Source organism: Mus caroli, unplaced genomic scaffold (genome assembly GCF_978045245.1).
Source record: "Mus caroli unplaced genomic scaffold, Mus_caroli_1 scaffold_20, whole genome shotgun sequence".
NCBI classification, from domain to species: Eukaryota; Metazoa; Chordata; class Mammalia; order Rodentia; family Muridae; genus Mus; species Mus caroli.
This window is the reverse complement of record NW_028227275.1, coordinates 54497246-54516861: the sequence shown is the minus strand read 5'-3', so window position 1 is coordinate 54516861 and position 19616 is coordinate 54497246. Positions and strand designations below refer to the sequence as shown.

The 19616-nt window shown below is 55.7% G+C and overlaps 2 protein-coding genes across 15 annotated transcripts in view; one reads left to right on the top strand and one right to left on the bottom strand.

Moving 5' to 3' along the window:
* Nucleotides 1-400: 400 nt before the first annotated feature.
* Rcor2 (REST corepressor 2) lies at nucleotides 401-8325 on the top strand. Of its 2 annotated transcripts, XM_085834086.1 has the most exons (13): nucleotides 401-478; nucleotides 1904-2141; nucleotides 2788-2871; nucleotides 3158-3238; nucleotides 3607-3659; nucleotides 3751-3912; nucleotides 4023-4147; nucleotides 4252-4321; nucleotides 4403-4618; nucleotides 6221-6298; nucleotides 6941-6998; nucleotides 7126-7355; nucleotides 7449-8325. In XM_085834086.1, exons 2-13 carry the CDS (start codon nucleotides 2015-2017, stop codon nucleotides 7761-7763), a joined length of 1599 nt encoding a protein of 532 aa, XP_085690212.1. In that variant the 5' UTR covers nucleotides 401-478; nucleotides 1904-2014; the 3' UTR covers nucleotides 7764-8325. The 2 variants fall into 2 exon arrangements, with proteins under 2 accessions (XP_085690212.1, XP_021007709.1); XM_021152050.3 differs by lacking the exon at nucleotides 401-478 and having other exon boundaries at nucleotides 1333-2141; nucleotides 2815-2871.
* A 188-nt stretch (nucleotides 8326-8513) lies between these two features.
* The window catches only part of Mark2 (microtubule affinity regulating kinase 2), a 67028-nt gene continuing 55925 nt past the window's right edge, over nucleotides 8514-19616 (bottom strand). For 6 of the 13 annotated variants that reach the window (XM_085834084.1, XM_029472372.2, XM_021152038.3 and 3 more), the window contains exons 8-20: nucleotides 18833-19069; nucleotides 17984-18103; nucleotides 17776-17875; nucleotides 17581-17693; nucleotides 16560-16692; nucleotides 16157-16329; nucleotides 15849-15946; nucleotides 14907-15068; nucleotides 14110-14367; nucleotides 13101-13127; nucleotides 12213-12380; nucleotides 11160-11204; nucleotides 8514-10576 (exon numbers count right to left, since the gene is read on the bottom strand). In XM_085834084.1, the coding sequence (XP_085690210.1) occupies nucleotides 10216-10576; nucleotides 11160-11204; nucleotides 12213-12380; nucleotides 13101-13127; nucleotides 14110-14367; nucleotides 14907-15068; nucleotides 15849-15946; nucleotides 16157-16329; nucleotides 16560-16692; nucleotides 17581-17693; nucleotides 17776-17875; nucleotides 17984-18103; nucleotides 18833-19069 (1995 nt within the window). In that variant the 3' untranslated portion in view covers nucleotides 8514-10215. The remainder of the gene's footprint in view (nucleotides 10577-11159; nucleotides 11205-12212; nucleotides 12381-13100; nucleotides 13128-14109; nucleotides 14368-14906; nucleotides 15069-15848; nucleotides 15947-16156; nucleotides 16330-16559; nucleotides 16693-17580; nucleotides 17694-17775; nucleotides 17876-17983; nucleotides 18104-18832; nucleotides 19070-19616) is intronic. The other 7 variants (XM_021152036.3, XM_021152039.3, XM_021152040.3 and 4 more) reach the window with 7 other exon arrangements.

Sequence of the window (19616 nt, the reverse complement as noted above, 5' to 3'; positions counted from 1 at the left end):
AAAAAGGCCCCATAACCCTGGCCTAAGGTGTGGCGGGCAACGTGGCCGCTGACTGGGTGGCCCTATGTGGCCGGACAGTGCTGAAGTTAGGCGGGGTCGTGTCTGACTCTGCCGGCCGCAGGCAAAGAGCCCCCAGGAACAGGATGCCCCAGCCAGGTCGTGGCCTGACCACAGGACCCAGGCCGGTCGGCCGCAGCCAGTGGGTGGGGGCAGGGATCCCCGGTTGGGGCCAGGGCTGCTTCTAAATTTAGGAATCTGATTACAGAGTGGCCAAGGAAAGGAAGGGAGAGGAGGGTGCGCGTGCAGGCTCGGCTCGATCTGGGCATAGCGGGTGTGCCCGGGTAGAGGCGTGTCCAGGAGTACGGGCTCCCCGTGGGAGGGACAGCGGGCGGGGGCTTCGGCCTGTGTGAGCTGCAGCACGTGCCCCAGGCGGCGGGGACGGGCACAGGCGCAGCTCACAGGCTTCGAGCTGCTGCCGGTGAGTGCGCTGGCTCTTTGTGTGCCTGGCAGGGTGGCTGGGTCTGGCTTTGAAAGTCTCTGCCCACCCCCTCCCCCAACTCCGTCTGTGCCTCCCAACCCGCTTCCCTGTCTGTCACTCTGCCTGTGCCTGTCCGGGGGGAGGGGGGATGCTGCTTCCAGCTGGGGTGACAGTGAACCCAGTGAGGAGCTCGCCCCTTTCAGCCCAGAACTTGCCCTATACCTTTCATACTCATTCCTCAATCTTTGATACTACAGTTTTGGGTGCAGACTGCAGCAGTTGAAAGACACTAGGGTGACCCCTGGGGACCCACAGACCTAGCAGAAGTCAGGTTATAGCCCAGTGGCTCTTGAAGAAATTCATCTTGCGCCTGTCCGGCCTCCCATCCGCTTTGGCCCCCAAGGGCGCATGAAGGGGGGTTCTCCCTGCGGAAGGGGGGGCAGGGAGTTCCTTGGCAGGAAGGGAAATGGAAGGAAAAGCTGGGCTCCACCCGGGCGGTCGGACAGGCGGCCTCTGGGCCCCCGGGGCAGGCCACAGTAACCAGAGCCCAGTAGTGTGTGGAACCGGTGTGCTTGTGGGTGGGGCTGACCCCGGGCTTCTCCTGGGGGGCACTGGGGTCTACCCAAAAGGGCCAAGTCTGAGAACTCAGAGACACCAAGGGTGCTCCCTGGGGGGGGGTACGTGCGCCCCATTCCGGTCCTGACCCCACCCCCTGGAGGTCTAGCCCCGGCCCCAGGCCCCGCCCCCCGGGCCCTCCCTCCCACCCCAGGGCCAGATGTTCAGCTGGCGGAGGCATCGGCTGGGGGAGGGGTGCTGAGGCCGCAGCCGGCACTACTTCCCTGCCAGCAGCTTCATTGTGTGCGCGAGGAGCGAGCGGCGGCGGAGAGCGGGCGAGCGAGCGGCGGTAGCGCGAGCGCGGCGGGGCGAGCGAGCGCGCCGGGGAGGGTGCGAGGCGGCGCCCGCGGCTGCGCTCCGCCCGCCTCCCGGCAACTCTGCTCCAGCCCCGCACGCCGTGCGCGCCGTCCTGCCGCCGGGGCTCCAGCCGGCTGGCGTGCTTGCCGTGGGGTCGGGTCGGGCAGGGTTACCTCCGTTGGGGATCGGGGCATCCTCAGCGCAGCCGAGGGGCGCGGAGTCAGCTGCGGCGGCCACTGCGCGGTAGCCCTTGCTGGCCAAACAGCGTGGGCAGGCGCGCGGCGGGGCTCCGGGGCTCCCCGAGGGCAACGCGCCCCGACTCTCCCCGGGGGAGAGCCAGCCCCGAGGGGCGCACGGAGCGAGCGTGCCCCCGGCCGCGCCGTCTCCCCCGTACCCCCACTTCACAAACTTTTCTGCCGTCCTCGCCCGTGGGGGTCGCAGTGAGCGTTAGGGCTGCCCTCCGGGGCCCCGACCTCCCGGACCCTAGCCACGCTGACCTCCTGCCTCTCGTAGCCTCAGTGGCGACCCCTCCAGGCCGGGCCGGGCGCAGCACTCGAGGCAAGCGCGGCAAGCTCCTGCGCTCTCCAAAGGATCCCGTGCCCCTCGGGGCTGCCGGGTAGGGTAATGCCCTCAGTAATGGAGAAGCCCAGTGCGGGCTCCGGGATCTTGTCCCGAAGTCGGGCCAAGACGGCACCCAACGGCGGACAGCCGCACTCGGAGGATGACAGCAGCGAGGAGGAGCACTCTCATGGTGAGCCTGGTGGCCTAGGGTTAAAGGCGCGCTGATCCGGGGAGGGATCATGGAAGGTTGGGGGGGGGGGGGAGAGTTGCGAACCACAGATGGTTTCTGCCTCTCCTGGATTGCAACCTCAGCCTTCTCGTGCCTGGTGTTGCCGGCACAGGAAATCTACAGGCTGGGCCCTTGACCACCCACCTCCCCTTTGCCCTCAGTCGCTGAGGGAGCTTAGGATGCCTCACTTGGATGGATTGGGTCCTCATACCTTGCAGCCTTGCAGGGGACTGAGGTCTGATTGGACCAGGTACTGGGAAGACACCTCCATGCGGAGCTGTGAAGCTCATGTGGGGAGGAGCCCCGAGCTCTCTGCAAGGCTGTGGTCCAGATCTAGGGGCAGCCCTCCAAGCTCCCACCCCCAGCCAGAACAAAGCACTTTGCTCTGGCCTGGGCTTTAAAAGTGTCCTCTTAACCTCCCCTTCCCCCCATGGCCATGACTAGGCAGGGTATATGACTCTCCTAGTCCCTTCTATCAGAGGGTAGCTGGGGGCACTATCAAGGAAAAGTGAGTCTCCTGTATGGTGGGGGGTCCCTGAGTGGTCAGGAAGGAGAACTCCAGATCAGCTACCTCCCCTCACTATATCCTCCCCCTACTTCCCTGGAGTCTTGACTGCCTCCCCTGGCTCCACAGACAGCATGATCCGAGTTGGAACCAATTACCAAGCAGTAATTCCGGAGTGCAAGCCTGGTGAGTGGCAGGACAGACATGGAGGGAGGGAGGGCGGCAGGGAGGGGTGGAGGCTGATGGCTTGGCCTGCAGCCCCACCTGGGAACTCTTGGCTGACTCCTGCTTGAGGGACAGGCGGTGGGCGGGGTGGGTGGCCCCGTGGCACTGTTACTTTTCCTGCTCTGCCTTCCTGTCTGGGTCTCAGCTCCTCCTTCCCTTCTGGGCCTCACCTCCCCGCTTGACTGTGTTGCTCAGTGGTCTCCTGTTTCTGTGAGTGCCACCAGTTTAATTCTGCTCATCTTTTCAGAGAGCCCTGCACGCTATAGCAACAAGGAGCTGAAGGGAATGCTGGTGTGGTCCCCCAACCACTGTGTATCAGATGCCAAACGTGAGTGCGCTGGGCCCAGGTCACGTTCAGTCTCAGGAACAGGGTTTTAGCTCCTGTCCTCCTAAGGCCAGCTCTTCCTTAGAAGTGAGCTGTTGCCGGGCGGTCGCCTTTAATCCCAGCACTTGGGAGGCAGAGGCAGGCAGATTTCTGAGTTCGATCGAGGCCAGCCTGGTCTACAAAGTGAGTTCCAGGACATCCAGGACTATACAGAGAAGCCCTGTCTTGAAAAAACAAAACAAAAAACCCCAAAAAACAAAAAAGAAATGAGCTGTTAGTCCCACTAACATGGAAGTCTGATAGGGGGTTGTGGGCCGACGAGTGGTCTTTACTGTGGGGCTTCCATGTGACCCTCCTCTTTCCCCCTGCAGTTGACAAGTACATTGCAATGGCCAAGGAGAAGCATGGCTATAACATTGAGCAGGTGTGTGGGGGCCCTGAGGGATGGGAGTGGGGCCCACCAGGCAGTGCAGTGCTGCCGTGGCAGAACCTGAGTGGCTTCTGTCCTGGACCAGGCACTCGGCATGCTTCTGTGGCATAAACACGACGTGGAGAAATCACTGGCTGACCTAGCCAACTTCACTCCCTTCCCTGATGAGTGGACGGTGGAGGACAAGGTGCTGTTTGAACAGGCCTTTGGGTTCCATGGCAAGTGCTTCCAGCGGATCCAGCAGATGGTACGCCTATGTTCATGGCCCCTTGAATGCTCCTCAGCCCTTGAGTCCCAAACAGCTTACCTGGGGCCAGAGTCTCAGGTGGCCTCCTGTCTCTGGCCTTGCCTCCCCAGCTACCTGACAAGGTGATTCCCAGCCTGGTGAAGTATTACTACTCTTGGAAGAAGACCCGAAGTCGAACTAGTGTGATGGACAGGCAGGCCAGGCGGCTGGGTGGCCGCAAGGACAAAGAAGACAGGTGGGGGTGGGGGTGGGGGTTGCTGGCACCGGGAAGGGGGGAGGGGGCTGACAGTATTCTGGGTTGGGCCTTCCCTCATTTTCTGTTTGGCTCTGTGTCAGCAGTGATGAGCTAGAAGAGGGACGAGGAGCTATGAGTGAGGGGGAACCGGATACTGGGGACCCCAAGCGAGAGGTGAGGTCCCTAGCTGCTCTGCCCTGCCCTGCCCGCCCCTCAGCTTGTCCTTGGACTGCACATGATATTATCTCCCTTCAGCCTCTGCCATCCAGACCTCTGAACGCACGGCCTGGTCCTGGGAAGAAGGAGGTTCAGATATCTCAGTATCGCCACCACCCACTTCGAACTCGGAGACGTCCGCCCAAGGGCATGTACCTGAGTCCTGAAGGCCTCACTGCAGTATCGGGAAGCCCAGACCTTGCTAACCTCACACTCCGAGGTCTTGACTCACAGCTCATCTCTCTTAAGCGCCAGGTGGGGACCCAAGGAAAGGGAACCATGCAGAGGGGGTCATCGGTTCCTGTGTGGGACAGCATAGGTATAAGGGGAATGGTGCAGTGTCAAGCCTGGCTCTGTTCCATTGTCAGGGACTTAACTTGACATTATTTTCTGCTCTGTGTGTGTGTGTGTGTGTGTGTGTGTGTGTGTGTGTTTGCGCATGTGCCATAGCTCCTGTGGTTCTCTCTACCTTTACATGAGTTCTGGGAATCAAATACAAGTCTTCAGGCTTTTTGGCAAGCACTTTTACCTGCCTGTCTGGCCAGCTCCCTGGCATTTTTTCTGGAATGGGAACAGGGATTGATATATCCCAGGCCAGACTCAGATTTGTGCTGTAATAGAGGGTAAGCTTGAGTTCCTGACTTTCTTCTACCCTCCAAGGGCTGGTATTACAGGCATTAGCATCCTGTCCTGTTGATGCAGTGCTGGGTACTGTGCATACCAGACAAACACTACCCACTGAGCTATTCTCTAGCTCTTCTAGGCATTAAACATAGACTATCCTTGGCCGGCCGGTTGTGGCGCACGCCTTTAATCCCAGCACTTGGGAGGCAGAGGCAGGTGGATTTCAGAGTTCCAGGCTAACCTGGTCTACAGAGTGAGTTCCAGGACAGCCAGCCAGGGCCACATGGAGAAACCCTGTCCCAAAAACCAAAACAAGCTGGGCGTGGTGGCGCACGCCTTTAATCCAGCACTCGGGAGGCAGAGGCAGGCGGATTTCTGAGGCCAGCCTGGTCTACAAAGTGAGTGCCAGGACAGCCAGGGCTACACAGAGAAACCCTGTCTCGAAAAACCAAAAAAAAAAAAAAAAACAAAACAAAACAACAAAAAAACCCCCCAAAACCAAAAAAAACCCAGGAGACTATCCTTGGCTACATAGTGAATTTGAGGCTATCTGAGGATACACTGCTATCTAGGAATACACTATCTCATTTTTTTGTTATTTTGTGTGTGTTTGGGTGGGGGGGGGAGGGGCTCACCCATGCCATGGTGTAGAAGTCAGATGATCTGTGGGAGTTGGTTCTTTCTAGTAGGTAGGTACTGGGGATCAAACTCAGTTCAGAATTGGTGGCAAGAAAAGGTATGCCAGGTACATGCATGCATGATGTGTGTATGCATGCATGTATAATGTGTCTATCAGCATGTATGCCACGGTCCTCATCCAGTTCTTCCTTTCTGCCTTTATGTAAGTTGTTCTGAGGATCAAACTCAAGTCTCTGGACTTTGTGGCAAGCACTTTTACCTGCCTGTCTTGTCCCTCTGTCTTCTGCAAGCCCCAAGCAAGACCTGATCTCAAATATAAAGCTGGGTGCTGTACAGTCACTGTAATTCCAGTACTTGGGAGGCAGAGGCAGGAGAATTAGAGGAGTTCAAGGCCAGTCTCTGCTCTATAACAAGTTTGAGGCTGTGGGTCCTTCAAAAAAACCAAAATACCAAAACCAAACCAAACCCTGTCATCACCAGGGCTGAATTGGCAGTGTCCCAAGGTTGGGTGGGCAGGGTGGTGGTGGGTTGGGTGGTGCTGGCCTTCATGGGATGCAGAGGTGCATGCTCTGCTTGCCTTTTTGGCCTTTGTAGGTCCAGAGCATGAAGCAGACCAATAGCAGCCTCCGCCAAGCACTGGAGGGCGGCATTGACCCTCTCCGCCCCCCTGAGGTAAGGCTCTTCTGTTTACTTGGGTACAAAAGGGGGGTTTCCTCAGAGGCAAGACCGGAATGGGGAGGGGAGTCGGCGTAGGAAGCAAACACCTTTTCACATTTATTAACTATGGTGCAGTGGGGTCGGATGGGGTGAGGTGGTGACAGACAGCCTTAGTGCTTATGTGGGGGTCAGAGAATAACTTGGAGGAGTTCTGTTTTTTGTGACAGGGTTTCTCTGGGTGGTCCTTGCTGTCCTGGAACTCAACTCTGTAGACCAGGCTGGCCTTGGACTCAGAGATCCTCCTGCCTCTGCCAAGTGCTGGGATTAAAGGCATGCACCACTACTGCGCAGCCTGTGTTGTGGACCTTGGGGATCCGCAAACAAACAGGCTTAGTGGCAGAAACCTTTATCAGCTGAGACTATTTTTTTGTCTCCTGTATTAGTGTTTCTCTATATCTTTGTAAGTGCCCCACATATATACTCACTGCCCATGGAGGCCAGAAGAGGGCACCAGATACCCTAGGTTTTAGGTGGCGGTTAGTCTGCTGGAGCTGTCAGTGCTCTTACCTCTGCTGGACCATCTCTCCATCCCCTCCCTCCCTCCCTTTGCATATTTTTAGTTTAGTTTAATGGTTATTTATATTCCTTGCTTTCCAGGCTAATACCAAGTTCAACTCCCGCTGGACCACTGATGAGCAACTTCTGGCTGTTCAAGGTGGGTCAGGCCATGGCGAGTCCCAAGAACCCTAGAGACCTTTAACCTTTCCAGGAGCTGAGAATGAGGGGAAGCAAACGGTTCTGAGGTACATTTACAGTCTTGATGCCTTTTTTGACCCTTGCAGCTATTCGTAGATATGGCAAAGACTTTGGGGCTATTGCAGAGGTGATTGGGAACAAGACTCTGACCCAAGTGAAGACCTTCTTTGTGAGCTATCGTCGCCGCTTCAACCTGGAAGAGGTGCTGCAGGAATGGGAGGCTGAGCAGGATGGGACCCCTGCAGCTCCTGTCCCCACGGAAGAGGCCAGGCGTGGGGCTCCTGTACCAGCCACAGCCCTAGAAGAAGATGATGAGGTGAGAAGCAGGGGTGAGTCTCCAGGGAGGAGAGGTGAGTCTCTAAGGATGAGTGTGCAGGAGCAGTCTCCTCACCCTTTTCTCTCCCCTCAGGTCCAGATTACATCTGTCTCAACATCAGTACCCCGATCAGTACCCCCTGCACCGCCCCCACCTCCACCGCCCACCTCGCTTTCCCAGCCACCCCCGCTGCTGAGGCCACCTCTGCCCACAGCTCCCACATTGCTCCGCCAGCCGCCTCCCCTGCAGCAGGGCCGCTTCCTGCAGCCTCGGCTGGCCCCCAACCAGCCTCCACCACCGCTCATCCGCCCTGCCCTGGCTGCCTCTCGCCACAGTGCCCGCCCTGGTCCTCAGCCTCCACCTACTCTGGTTGGAGCTCCTTTGGAGCCCCCTGCACCCTCACTTTGAGCCTGATTCCTCCATTGCCCAGAGGCTCCTGAACCCCTTGGCTGGATCTCTCTGGCAGCACTAAGGACAGAAGGGACTAGGGCTCTTGCCAGGTCTTTCAAATACCCAAAGCTGCCAGTTGGCACAGCTTGGACCTGTGGGTTCTGCATGTGTTCCTGGCAGCTGAGCTTGTAAACCCCCAGCCAGGGGCTAGATCTCAGGGCCTGCAGGGACTCTTGCTTCCTGGCTGTGACTGGAATGGCTGCCTCCTTGCCTGCCTGCCTGCAGAGGGCTTGGCCTCTGGGCCTACCCTTTGTGTGGGGGTAGTGACTTTAGCCTGGGGGATGGGGGAAGAGGACAGGATGTTAGCTGGCCTCATTCACCTTTCCTTCTTTTTAGCAATAAGTCAGGTGCAGTGGAAGGGAATTGGGGTGGGGATGGCAGAAACCTGGTGGGAAGAATGTTGGGTAGCTGTGAGGAGACCCACTTTGTCCACCCCCAAAAGCTTGGAGAAAGAAGGGTTGGGGACTTACACAGACATGGGTTTATTTTTCAACATTTTTAAAAAATAAATGCAACCTTGAATGTATGAGTCTTTCATGTGTGCTGTGGGTGGAGGCAACTGGCCACCCAGCATTGGCCTCCACCGGGACCTAGACAGTAACCAATTCTCTTCTGCCAGGCAGGCAGGCAGGCAGGCAGGGCCACATCTTGCCCAGGGGTGGGGACTGGGTCCTCGCCCAACAGGGAGAAGGAACAGTAGGCAGCAGCTCAGATTCCAAACATTCTCTTTATTACATATTTGATCCAGAGGAGAAACTAAGTGCAGGGTGGGGGAGAGGGGGCTAGGCAGGGAGGGGCCACCTTGCCTGGGTGTCCTGGCCCCGACCCCTTATCTTGGGAGCCAAGCCATGCCCTCCTGGCCCCCTTGGAGCACCCGGGCTGTTCCATAGGGCAAGAGGGGGAGGAGGAGCCCTTGGTCTGAGCCATAGCCAGTGGAGCACGGGGCTGGAGGGTTGAGGTTGGCAAGGTTTATTCCTGGAACCCAAGACTCCAAGTGTTGCTGAGCCTGGTCTGGGAGCCAGGGTGATGGACAGGGGAGGGAGTGACAGGACAACAACTGGGGCCAAGAGTGGAATTGTCATAAATCAAAAACAAAAAACAAAACAAAAAAAACAATAATAATAATAAAAATAAAAAATAACCCATCACAAAAAAAAAAAAATGTACAACTCAGGTGAGGGCAGGGGCAGCCTCTGTAGGACTTCCCCAATTTCTCAAGAACTGAAACAGCAGAGAAATAAATTAAGGGATGCAGTGGCCACCACCAGCCAAGCGCCTACAGCCACCCATTCACACACTGGCCTCAGAGGTTAGCAAGCAGGAGTTACTTTGCCCCACCCTGTGGAGGACAAGAGACTCCTGGCCCTGCCGCCCAATCCAGCCTTCCGCCAGGCAGCCATGGAGGCCCTGGACAGTCTCCTGAGAGGAGGGGCGGCAATGCCAGGAAGAAAAGGCAAGGCTGTGAGATGAGAACGGTGCCCAGATTAATGCCAAGGAAGGGGAAGCAGTAGGGGGATGGTGAGGGGCTGTGCTTTCAGACAAAGACTCCCAGAACGGAGAAGCTGTGTCCCTGTTCCCAAGCTGCCCCCTGGGGGCTGAGAGCCCATGGCCCATTCCCCTCCCCTCTACCAGTACTGGGGTCAGCCCGCCTGAAGATGGCACAGACTTCTGAGGAGGGGAACCATATCCCCACAGCAGCTCATGGAAGGAAGTGCCCAGCTCTGGGGAAGGACAGAGGATATGGTGTGGAGGGAGCCAGGGTCCCACCGCCCACCCTCTCCAGGGCTGTGCAGTACCCCACTGGGCCTCACTGTAAAGGCCTGTAAGCCCAAGGGCTTGGGGGCAGGGAAGGCCACCTCTGGTGGGTCGCTTGAAGGGGGAAAGAAGTGGGGAGAGGGGAGAAGCCCAAAGAGGGCCTGGCGGAGGGCCTGCCAGGGAACTCCACCACTCTTGCCTGAGAGTGTTCCAGCCCTGAGCCACCCTCCCAGGAGCCCCACAGATCCAGTCTTGACTGTCCCAATGGGGCAGGGAGGAAAGGTGGCCGCTGGGATTTTTTTTTCTTTTTTTTCTTTTTTGGTAATAAAAATTTTCTTGGTTTAGGCGAAATACTCTGTGCAACCGCAGTACCGAGGGGGAGCCCTGCCCCCCCCAGCCCCCTCCCCTTCCTTTGCCTCCTGTAGGGGGAAAGGGGAAGGGAGGGACTTCTGGGCAGGGGTGAATGTGGGAGGGAGAAGAACCACTTCCCATCCCCCACAAACATGGAAGAAAAAACTGAGAAGGGCCTGGAAGGGGACAAGTGCCAGCAGGGGAGACACACCAATTCATCCTGCAGTTTCTCCCAGGGGGATGCAGGGTTGGCCCAAGCAGCCAAGTCCACTGGTGGGCCTCTGCTGCCCCTCCTGACAGCCTGTTAAAGCTTCAGCTCATTGGCTATTTTGGAGGCAATGTTTTTGAAGGCCATGGAAGTGCCCGATATCCGCTTAAACCGAACACCGTTGAGAGACAGCCGGGGCAGTTTGCACACCTCCATCTCCCACTGCACAAAGTTCTCGTGGCCTGGTGTGCCATGCACGCACAGCAGCATGTACCGCTCGTGCAGCTCACTTTGGCAGCTGTTGGCGTCCAGCACCTTGCGGATCTCCCGCATCATCTCATTGGGCTCCATAGAGCTCGTGGTCTTCATGCTCCAGGTGAAGCGCAGGGAGCGAGGCTTGGCCTCCCGAAATTCCTCCTTGTCCTTGTCAGTGCCTCCACTGCCTACCACGTGAGGTCTGTGGAGAGGGCAGAGGGAGGCATAAGATGGGAGCTGAGCATCCCACCCATAGAGAACCACCCTGGCAGACAGACCCTGAGACCAGAGGAAAGCAGGAAAGAGTGCAGCAGCAGCCGAAGAGGGAGCAGCTCGTCCCTTGTCCTGTGTGGCACTTGGGACATGGGAGGCCTCTGGCTCTTGTCTCTCAGGATGGAGGGGTGAGAAGAGGCCAGCTGGGGTGGGTGACAGTCCATGCTGTGACTGGTTCTTTAGGGGATCAGGCAGGAAACAAGTGCACTGAGCAGCACCAAGCAGACTGTCCTCCATGAGGCTGAGGCAGAGGCTGAGCAGCAAGGCCAGCAGGGGTAGGAACCTGGAGTAGGAACCCCTCCCTGCCAGGGCTCTGGATCCATAATGCACCAGGACCCAAGCAGGGTCCAGAACTACTGCAGGTACATGTGAGAAAGGGAAATTTTCTGAGGAAAGGGAGCCCTCAAGAAGGAGGCAGGGCAGAATTGCCAGAGAAAGCCAACGGCAAGAGGAAGAGAGGAGCAGGAGGCTGTGGCAGGCCCGGTGGCCTGGGCTGGCTCCAGCCCTCTCACCTGAGCGTCTCCACTCGGTCTTTGCTTTCAGGTTCATTCAGGTTCCTCAAAAAACAGAGCGAGGAAGAGTTTAGTCTGGGATCTCTCGCTCCTTCCACCCTGCAGACCCAGGTGAGGTTGGGTCTGGGGACATGCCACCAGTGGATGGGCAGGACCCACGCCCAAATGCTACTTGCCAGTCACCTGCAGGCCAACGCTGCAGTGCCTCATACTGGCAGCCTGACTGCCCCTGACAAGGAACCCCAAGGGGGCTGTCCCTCCCCACATTCCCAGAGATCAGTGCTGGTGGAAGGAGCCCCAGCTCTGGGGGAAGAGGGTGTGGCTGTGCAGGCACATGACCCAACACCAGCAGCTTCCCTTCCATCATCCACCCAGGCTCAAGCCTGCTACTGGAATGAGGGCTGGGAGCAAATTTCCGTGCCAATAACTGGGGTGTCATTTTTTGAAGATGGAGGTAAAGGCCATAATGTCCGTCTTAGAAGGCGGAAAGCCTCCTAAGAGGCTTACTGTGTCAAAACTGTTGTCAGGCAGACACCTGGGTCTGGTGCCTGTGGCCCAGTGGGCAAGGACACTGTGCTGACTCCCCTACTGCTGGCTGCCAGGCTGGCTGCTCACACAAAGCAAGGGCTGGGCAGGGCTCTAGGGAGGTGAGAAAGAGGTCTGGCCCTGCTGAGCGGCTTCTCCAGCTCCTGCCAGGAAGATGAGTGCCCAGAGCTGGAATACTGGGGGCTACAGGGAAGAGGAGGGACGAGAAGGAGGAGAGAGCAGCAGCAGCACATGTAAAAGGAGCAGGAAGACACAAGACACAGATGCCAATGAGCACACTGTGAGCAGGGCCCGAGTGTACAAAGGAAGGGCTCCAGCTGCTCTCTCCAGGCCCCTGTGGGGCAGCCCCTGCCAGCCATGCAGTGAGCTGGGGTGAGGTGGGTAGGCAGGGATATCTCAAGATCACATCTGGCCCATTTCTCCCTCAGCTGGGGAGCCAATACACCTGCCAGGCAAATCCAGAGTTCCCAATCTGGCCCTCGGTCTGCAGCTTAGAACCTGGCGTACCTAGGCCTGCAGAGGACATGGCCAGGCTGAACAAGCCAGGCTCTGTCCCAGGAAGGGAGATGCAGGAGCAGGGTGTGGGCCTCCTGCTGTTCCACCAGGGCCTGGCGGCAGAATGACCCCTGCCTGAGAATATCCAGCTCTTGGCTCTTTGGCAGGCTCAGGCGACATCTGGAGGAAACAGCCCAGAGGAGAGCAGCGTGAGCGCCCAGATGCTATGCCAGGGTGGGCTGGGTCAGTTCTGCAGCATCCACCAGAAGGGGGTGCTATACTACATCTATGAGGCAAAGGTTTGGGGGGCCTGGAGGAGTCAGACTAGCCAAGGGACCCTAATGTCCCTGTAGTACCTCCACAGTCCATGGGAGACAGGTCACAGCCCTGAGGTTCAGCGAGCCCAGGACACCCCGAAATGAGACGCCATTCCAGATGCGCCTCAACCCCGTGGAGCTTACTTGTAGCGCATGCACACAACAAGGGGAAGGAGCCCAATATGACCCAAACCTGGGCAGGTACGAGGAGACAATCTTAAAGGAGGAGACAATCTTAAAGGGAGACAGAGTCCCTGAGGTCTCTTCTCTTCTGAGGACAAGCACCTGCAGACCAAGGGAGGCCTCTCACTTTCAAAGCCATTTGCTCCGAGGGACCTAAAATGTCCTCTCAGGGGACCATGTATTCCAAGTCCTGCCAGTGTGAAGGGCAGGGGCAGAAGGATCAGCTTAGGGCTGTGGCCCCACCAGAGAAGTCATCATCCCTTTAAGATAGCAGACAGAGGTCCACATAGACAAGGTCAGCGGAAAGACAGGAAGCATCAGCCAATGGGGGAGTTAGTGATGGAGGCAGGACCGACAGACAGACCGACAGACAGACACACAGAGAGGGCTCAACGCCTACCTTCTGGCAAACCTGAAAGACAGATTTCTAAAAAAAACAAACAAAAAAGACAAAATAAAAAAGGAAATAAAACAAAAAACGAAACCAAAAAATCCAAAAAACAAACAGAAAACCCAACCCCAATCAAACAAACAAACAGAAAACAAAAAACCAACAAGACGGTGTGTGGACAGCAGGTGGGGGTGGGCTTTCCAGGTTCTAGGGTCTCCCCAGTTGTAGAAGAGCCGCTCAGCGAGCCTAGAGTCCTGCTTGAGCTCTGTTCGCCCTGCAGCCTCCCCCATGACTTGTGGCTTGGATCCGTAAAGGGATGAGCAGCAGGTGAGTAGGTCTGCTCTCAAAGACCCCACCTGGCTCTCAGCAGTGTAGACTGCAGGGTACAAAGGGGAACAAAGTACCCCAGGAGATCCCAAGCCACCTTAAACCACTCCTCTTTACGATGAGGGCTCAGGCATGAGAGGCTCATGAAGAGATTCCCCACCTGGGTCTAGGCCAGGAAGGCACGGGAACCCTGGAGCTGCACGAGAGGCCACTGCAGCCCTCAGCAGCCAGTTTATTTGTGGGCTTTGCCCTGGGAAACCCTGGGGCAGAAGAATATAGTTAGAGCCAGACATTATCTACCTGTGGGAGGGCAAACAGGGGAAGGAGGTCAAAGGGGGCAAGAATAGACTAGGAAAATCTTGTCAACCCAGCCTGGCTCATGCCTCATGACTTTGCAGCTGCGTCACCAAATATAAGTTTCCATGGGAACCCAGGAGAGAAGAGGGGGCTTTTATTTTAGCATCTGAGTTCACACTCCCCTAGAGAGGAGGCGGCATCGCCCATCTGCTTGGGGCCATCGAATGAGGGGTGCCTGAGAAGAGCTGGGGAAAGGCCTAAGAGGATGAGTCTAGGTGCCTGAGATGTTGAAAACAACTCTATTTTTCAGTCCTGCTGAGGCCCCAATCCCAGCTCTGTTATCTCCATCCCAACCACCATGCAAGTGGGAAGGTCTGCTCCCAGCCCCTCTCACCTGCGGACAAACTTGGAGGTGAACTTGCTGAAGATGCTGCCAGAGGCCCCCCGCCGGCCCTGGCTATGGCCAGAGGGAGACGCTGGGGTCACACCGTAGGGTAGATTCTGCTGGTCCCGCACCTGTCGGAGCTGCCCAGCATGGAAGGTGCTTCGACTGGACACACCTCGTGGGAAATTAGTTCGGTCTGGGGCTCCACTACTGCTGCTGATGTTGTGGGCGGAGGGGGAGGCGACAGGGACGCGCTGGGGGGCTGTGCTATGGAGAGAGATAGGGGCAAAGCGTATGTAAGGAACAGGGAGGCACCAGCACTAAGCACACCAGTCCCGGGGACGGGGACGGGGAGCGCTAGGGCAGGAAGCAGCCATCACAGAGGACACAGACGGAAGGGACTGACCACTGAGGACAGTAGTGAGATGGTGCAGGGAGGGAGGGAGGGGAGACAGGAGGACCCATGTATGCAAGCAGTACAGGCTGGATAGAGCTGGCCCTGGACCTACAAGGAGACAATGAGAATAACTGTCTATCCCTAAGGAAAGCTAAGGAGGTACCGAGCTCTCTGGCTTTTTGCCTTCCACCTGGAGCTCCAGGACAGCTTCCTGCACCCCTGCTGAGGACTGAGGAAAAGGCCTTACTATCACATTATCTGTGTCCTAGGATCATGGGGGTATAAACAGAGCTATTTTCTTGTAGCTAAGCTGACAAAAACGAGGCAGTACCTCCAGGTGAGAAGAGACTGCAGGGCAGGGGTGGGACAGGCCAGGGGACATGTGCATCAGCTACCCCAGCACACTTGCCTGGGCCGAGGCACCTCACAGTTACTGTCCGTGGGGGGCAACCCAGAGGCCTTGTTGGGGTGTACGGAGGCAGACATGGATTTCTGGTGCTGGCGGGGCCGGGCCGCAGAGACTGCGGCAGAAGCAGAAGCCGTGGAGGCCCGGGACCCTGGCATGGTTAGGCTAGGAGACAAAAGCAGCGAGAGGCCCGGGTTATGGGGAGACAGAGCGCCTGGGTTAGGAAGCAGGGCAGGGCCAGAGAGAGTCAGAGCTGGAGCCTCGCAGATGCAGGTCAGGCCCTGAGAGCAGCTCCGGGCAGGGAGAGCTAAGGAAAAGCCATTGTAAGTAGAGGGCTCTGTGAGTGAGCAACCAGCTAGGCCAGAGCCTGGGAAAAGAAAACCCAAAATGAGGAAAAGCTGACAGGAGGTCACTGTGTCCTGGCCACACTGGTCTCCTAGAAAATGTGAGAACAAGGATTCTTCCCTCTGTACAAAGGACAGGATGTTACTAAGAAGAAACTTTCATTAAGCTCAAAAGAGGTGGAGCCAGATTGTAACATACCAAGCAAGGTGGCAAGCAAGGTGGGGAACTTTGCTTCTGAGGCCACAATGAAGCCCTCAGCAGGGAGACCCTCAGATGAGTACTCTGGGCTCTGTCCTGAGCTGGGGTCCCAAACACAAAGCCATGTACCTAGACAGATGAGCAACTCTAGACTTAGCCATGATCAAGAACCAGAAAGTTTAACGCGCTGCTCACTGGTACCCTATGCTTGGCAACGTCAAGGATAAGAGGACAGGAGGGATGGCATGGAGAAGGGAGGGAAGGTGGATGGCTAGACTGAACAGAGCCAGGACAGGACTCCAGGGACACTGCTCTGGAGAGGCACATGATGCTACTGACAGGGATCACTGCCCACTGTGTGATGTGGCCCCCAAGAGCATGGTAAGCAGTCCAGATACTCACCTGTCTTTACCATTCTGGATAGAGGCCTGGCCAAGGCTGGCCCTGTCCAAAAGTGGGGAGTTCCTGCTTCGGTTTGTGCTGGTGGAAAGGACGCTGTTCTGTGGGAAATGGAGGGCAAGTACTGTGTCACAGGAACCAGTGTTGTCCAGTCAGACTCTTCCCCAGGACCACTGGATGCCCTTGTCCCAAGTTGCTCTGTAGCCCACTTTCTACAGTAAGCTCAGGTACAGCCAAAGGCCAGGCTTCAGCAAGGAAGATCAGTGGACAGGAGGGAGGCCAGGGCTAGAGGGTAGTAGCTCATGGCTTACTGTGGAGGGGGTAGGAGTGGTCTTCTTCCTGTCCAGGCCAGGCAGAGGGCTGGCAGGCACTTTGGCGGTGCTGCTGGCTTTCCGCCCTGTCTCTTCCTCAGGCCGCTTATTTTCTGCGTTGTTACTCTGAGTCTTCTTAGAGTAGGAATTCGAGGTGGGAATGGCAGGGACGGCTATGGGGCGATGTAAAATGGGTAAGACTAAAGGTCTCCTGCAGACCCACTGTGTGTTTGGCATTTTCTTGCATCATAGCTCCATTTCATATGTAAATGGAGGGAAATTATTAACCTGTCCATGGCCATGCTATTACGAAGGAGCTAAACCAGAAATGAAGCGTAGCCAAAGAACCTGTAAGGGTTCAAGATAAAGGTGTCCCTGACTTGAGATTCCCAAGAGCACATACCCTGGTCACTGGAGCGTCGTTGCTTGGGGTTGGCAGAGACGCTGCGCTGAACCTTGTGGGATGGAGATGGGGCACTGCTGTTGGTTAGATCAGCTGAAGGCCGGGGCTTCAAAGTGATGGTATCACCTTCCAACTGCAAGAACGGGAAACATGGCTTCAAAGGCGAGTGTGAGTCCTGAGGAGACCTCCAGATGGGCACACTTGCACGCCTCCCCTGCCCTTCCAGAGAAGCTCACATTAAGCTTCATCTTACAAGACTAGTAGAGACAGATGCTCCTGCTCACACATGCTCTGACAAAGACAGACAGACAGACAGACCACGCCAGAAAGCTGGTTATTTCCCCAGAGAGGATGAATTCATGCCTTCCTACCCAAAGATGCATATAGGCCAAAAAGAATACACACTCAGACTAAGAGACTCATCCCTTCCCACAGAGAAACCAGGGCTTAAACCAGGTACCACGGAGATATCTCTAAAACAGGTTGAAGTGGTAACTAAGAGAGACGCTGCCACCACCAGGTTAGGAGGCTGTGAATGTAAATAGGCACTTAGAACCCACACTGGCAAAAGAATAATCATAACGCTACCAGATCCATAGCCAAGACAGACCTGTGGCACAAAGAAACGTTTATATTTAGATACAAGTCCAAATAAGAGGCAATACACTAGGGAAGCTTCCTGTAAATCAGATACACACAGAAACCCAGAGATGGACAGTTTCAGACAGACAGAGAGACAAAGGGGATTGGGTCCAACACAGAACTTCCAGCCAGACCACCTTAGCCCTTTCTGATCAATACAATGAGCTCAACTCACCCTTTAGAGCCCAAGCCCAACCTTTCTCCTGACTCCTGCTCATCCACTGAGGGCCTTATCCACCATGGCTGAGGCCTCACGTTAATTAAGCAGAGGGTATATGTATTTATGACACTGGGCTTCTGCCCTCACCGGGGGGCTAAAGACTAAGTGCCACCCACAGTACAGGTGGCAGGTCAGGGCATAAGAACAGGAAACACGCACCTCAGAGCTCTTGTAGCCAAGGAGCAGATAGGTAGCCATCACTTCGTTGTACCTCTGGCCTACCAGCGAGTCCTGGATCTCTTCCCGTGTGTAACCCATTGACACCATCAACTCTGGTGGTTGGGGGAGGGGAGGAGAGTTAAGGCTGGTCTCCATGTGTGGGCAGGCTCTAGCTCCCAGCCAGCATGGCCTCACCTGTCCGCCGGGGGTCCTTGTAGTCTGGGAGAGGTTCCACATAAGGCTTTAGCTCATCATCCTCATGCCCCACGTTCATCCACCGATCTTTCATAATTTGCTAGGAAACAGAGGGAAGGGCAAGGTGCAAAGGGGGAGGAAACTCAGCATGGGGGTCTCCATGGGAACCTCAGGATTTTTTTTGCCAACTGGATTCTAGGCTGCTTACCTCTAAAGTGCCTCTCTTACTAGGATTAAGTATGAGAAATTTCTTAAGCAGATTTTCACAGTCCGTGGACATGTAGAACGGAATACGGTATTTCCCCCTCAGAACCCGTTCCCGTAGCTCCTGTGGTTAGAAAGGGAGTAAGTCTTACTCAAGATCCAGATAAGCAGACACTGGAAAACAGAATTCAGATCACAAATGAGGCAGCAAAGCCTTACGTGCCAGTCATGGGCCTTGTGGACACAGATTATCTTCCAAGACAGGATTGAGACTCTTAATGCCTATGTGTGAAACACCCTCTTTTCTTTTTTCTTGGTTTTTTCGAGACAGGGTTTCTCTGTGTAGCCCTGGCTGTTCTGGAACTCACTTTGTAGACCAGGCTGGCCTCAAACTCAAGAGATTCACCTGCTTCCCAAGTGCTGGGATTAAAGGCGTGTGCCACCACGCCCGTCTAACACCCTTTTTTCTAAAGAAAAATTGCACTTATTCATTTTGTGGATGGGATGTGTATGTGCCACAGAGTGAGTGGGGGTCAAAGGACACCCTGCAGGAGGTTGGGTTGTCTCCCTCTGCTGTGTGGGTCCTGGGCATCAAGTTGTATCCACTAAGCTACCTTGTCAGCCTCCTTTTGTTGGTTTTTGAGATATCTCCGAGTCTTCCTGCCCTGGCCTGCTGGGATTGGCCACCATTTCTAGCATGCAAGATTATTTAACTGCATTTTTCTTGGCGGGTCTTTCTCTCAAGTTCTTGCTTGAGAAAAAAGTGGACAAGTGAAGCTGAGAGGGCAGAGATAAGACCAGAGGCTGAAAGGAAATGACAAATAAAATGATCGAAGCCTGCATTTCACTGCACCTTGAGGTTCTGTCCATCAAAAGGCAGGGATCCGCTGACCAGTGTATAGAGGATGACTCCCAGGCTCCAGACGTCGACCTCAGGACCATCATACTTTTTGCCCTGGAAAAGTTCTGGGGCAGCATAAGGAGGACTGCCACAGAAAGTATCCAGCTTGTTCCCAAAGGTGAATTCGTTGCTAAAGCCAAAGTCTGCAATCTTGATGTTCATATCAGCATCCAGGAGCAGGTTTTCTGCCTGGGAGGGAAGATGGTAAGCATCAGAGCACCAGGTAGAGAACCCTAAGACCCTGGCGCAGGCAGGATGGAGAGGAATGGGAGAGCCACCAGAAAGTCATCTCTAGTTTCAAGCTGTCTCCACTTCCAGGGCAGCGTCAGTCAGCACAGATAGGCTGGACAGGAGGAAGGCTCAAAGCTGGAATGTGTAGGTCTGGGGATCCTGGGAGCTATGTAAAGCTTCAGAGTAGGCCTATGTCTCGTGGTCATGCTTGCAAGTTCTTTCAGCAATGAGCTGACTTATAGGTAGTGCAAATATGAGTGCCTTGCTAACAGAGATAACATGCATATGTGTCTGGAGAACAGTGTAATATTAGAGTCACAGTCACACTCTTTCCCAGGTCAGCTACCAGGCTGCCAAAAGGACCAGGAAAGCCTGGAGTATTCTTGTCACACCTGAGAGCTGACAAGGATAAAGCATGTGTGCTTGCTAGTGCTATGGTGGGAGCCATTCCTAAATACTTCCAGGTCATCTCAAGTAAGTAAGTAAGTAAGTAAGTAAGTAAGTA

What these genes read in the sequence shown, in the direction of transcription:
- Rcor2 (XM_085834086.1), top strand. Translation starts at nt 2,015, where the DNA reads ATGCCCTCAGTAATGGAGAAGCCCAGTGCGGGCTCCGGGATCTTGTCC. An exon ending in TCCAGCGGATCCAGCAGATG is followed by an intron (nt 3,913 to 4,022) that starts GTACGCCTATGT and finishes TTGCCTCCCCAG; the next exon opens with CTACCTGACAAGGTGATTCC. An exon ending in GCAACTTCTGGCTGTTCAAG is followed by an intron (nt 6,999 to 7,125) that starts GTGGGTCAGGCC and finishes TGACCCTTGCAG; the next exon opens with CTATTCGTAGATATGGCAAA.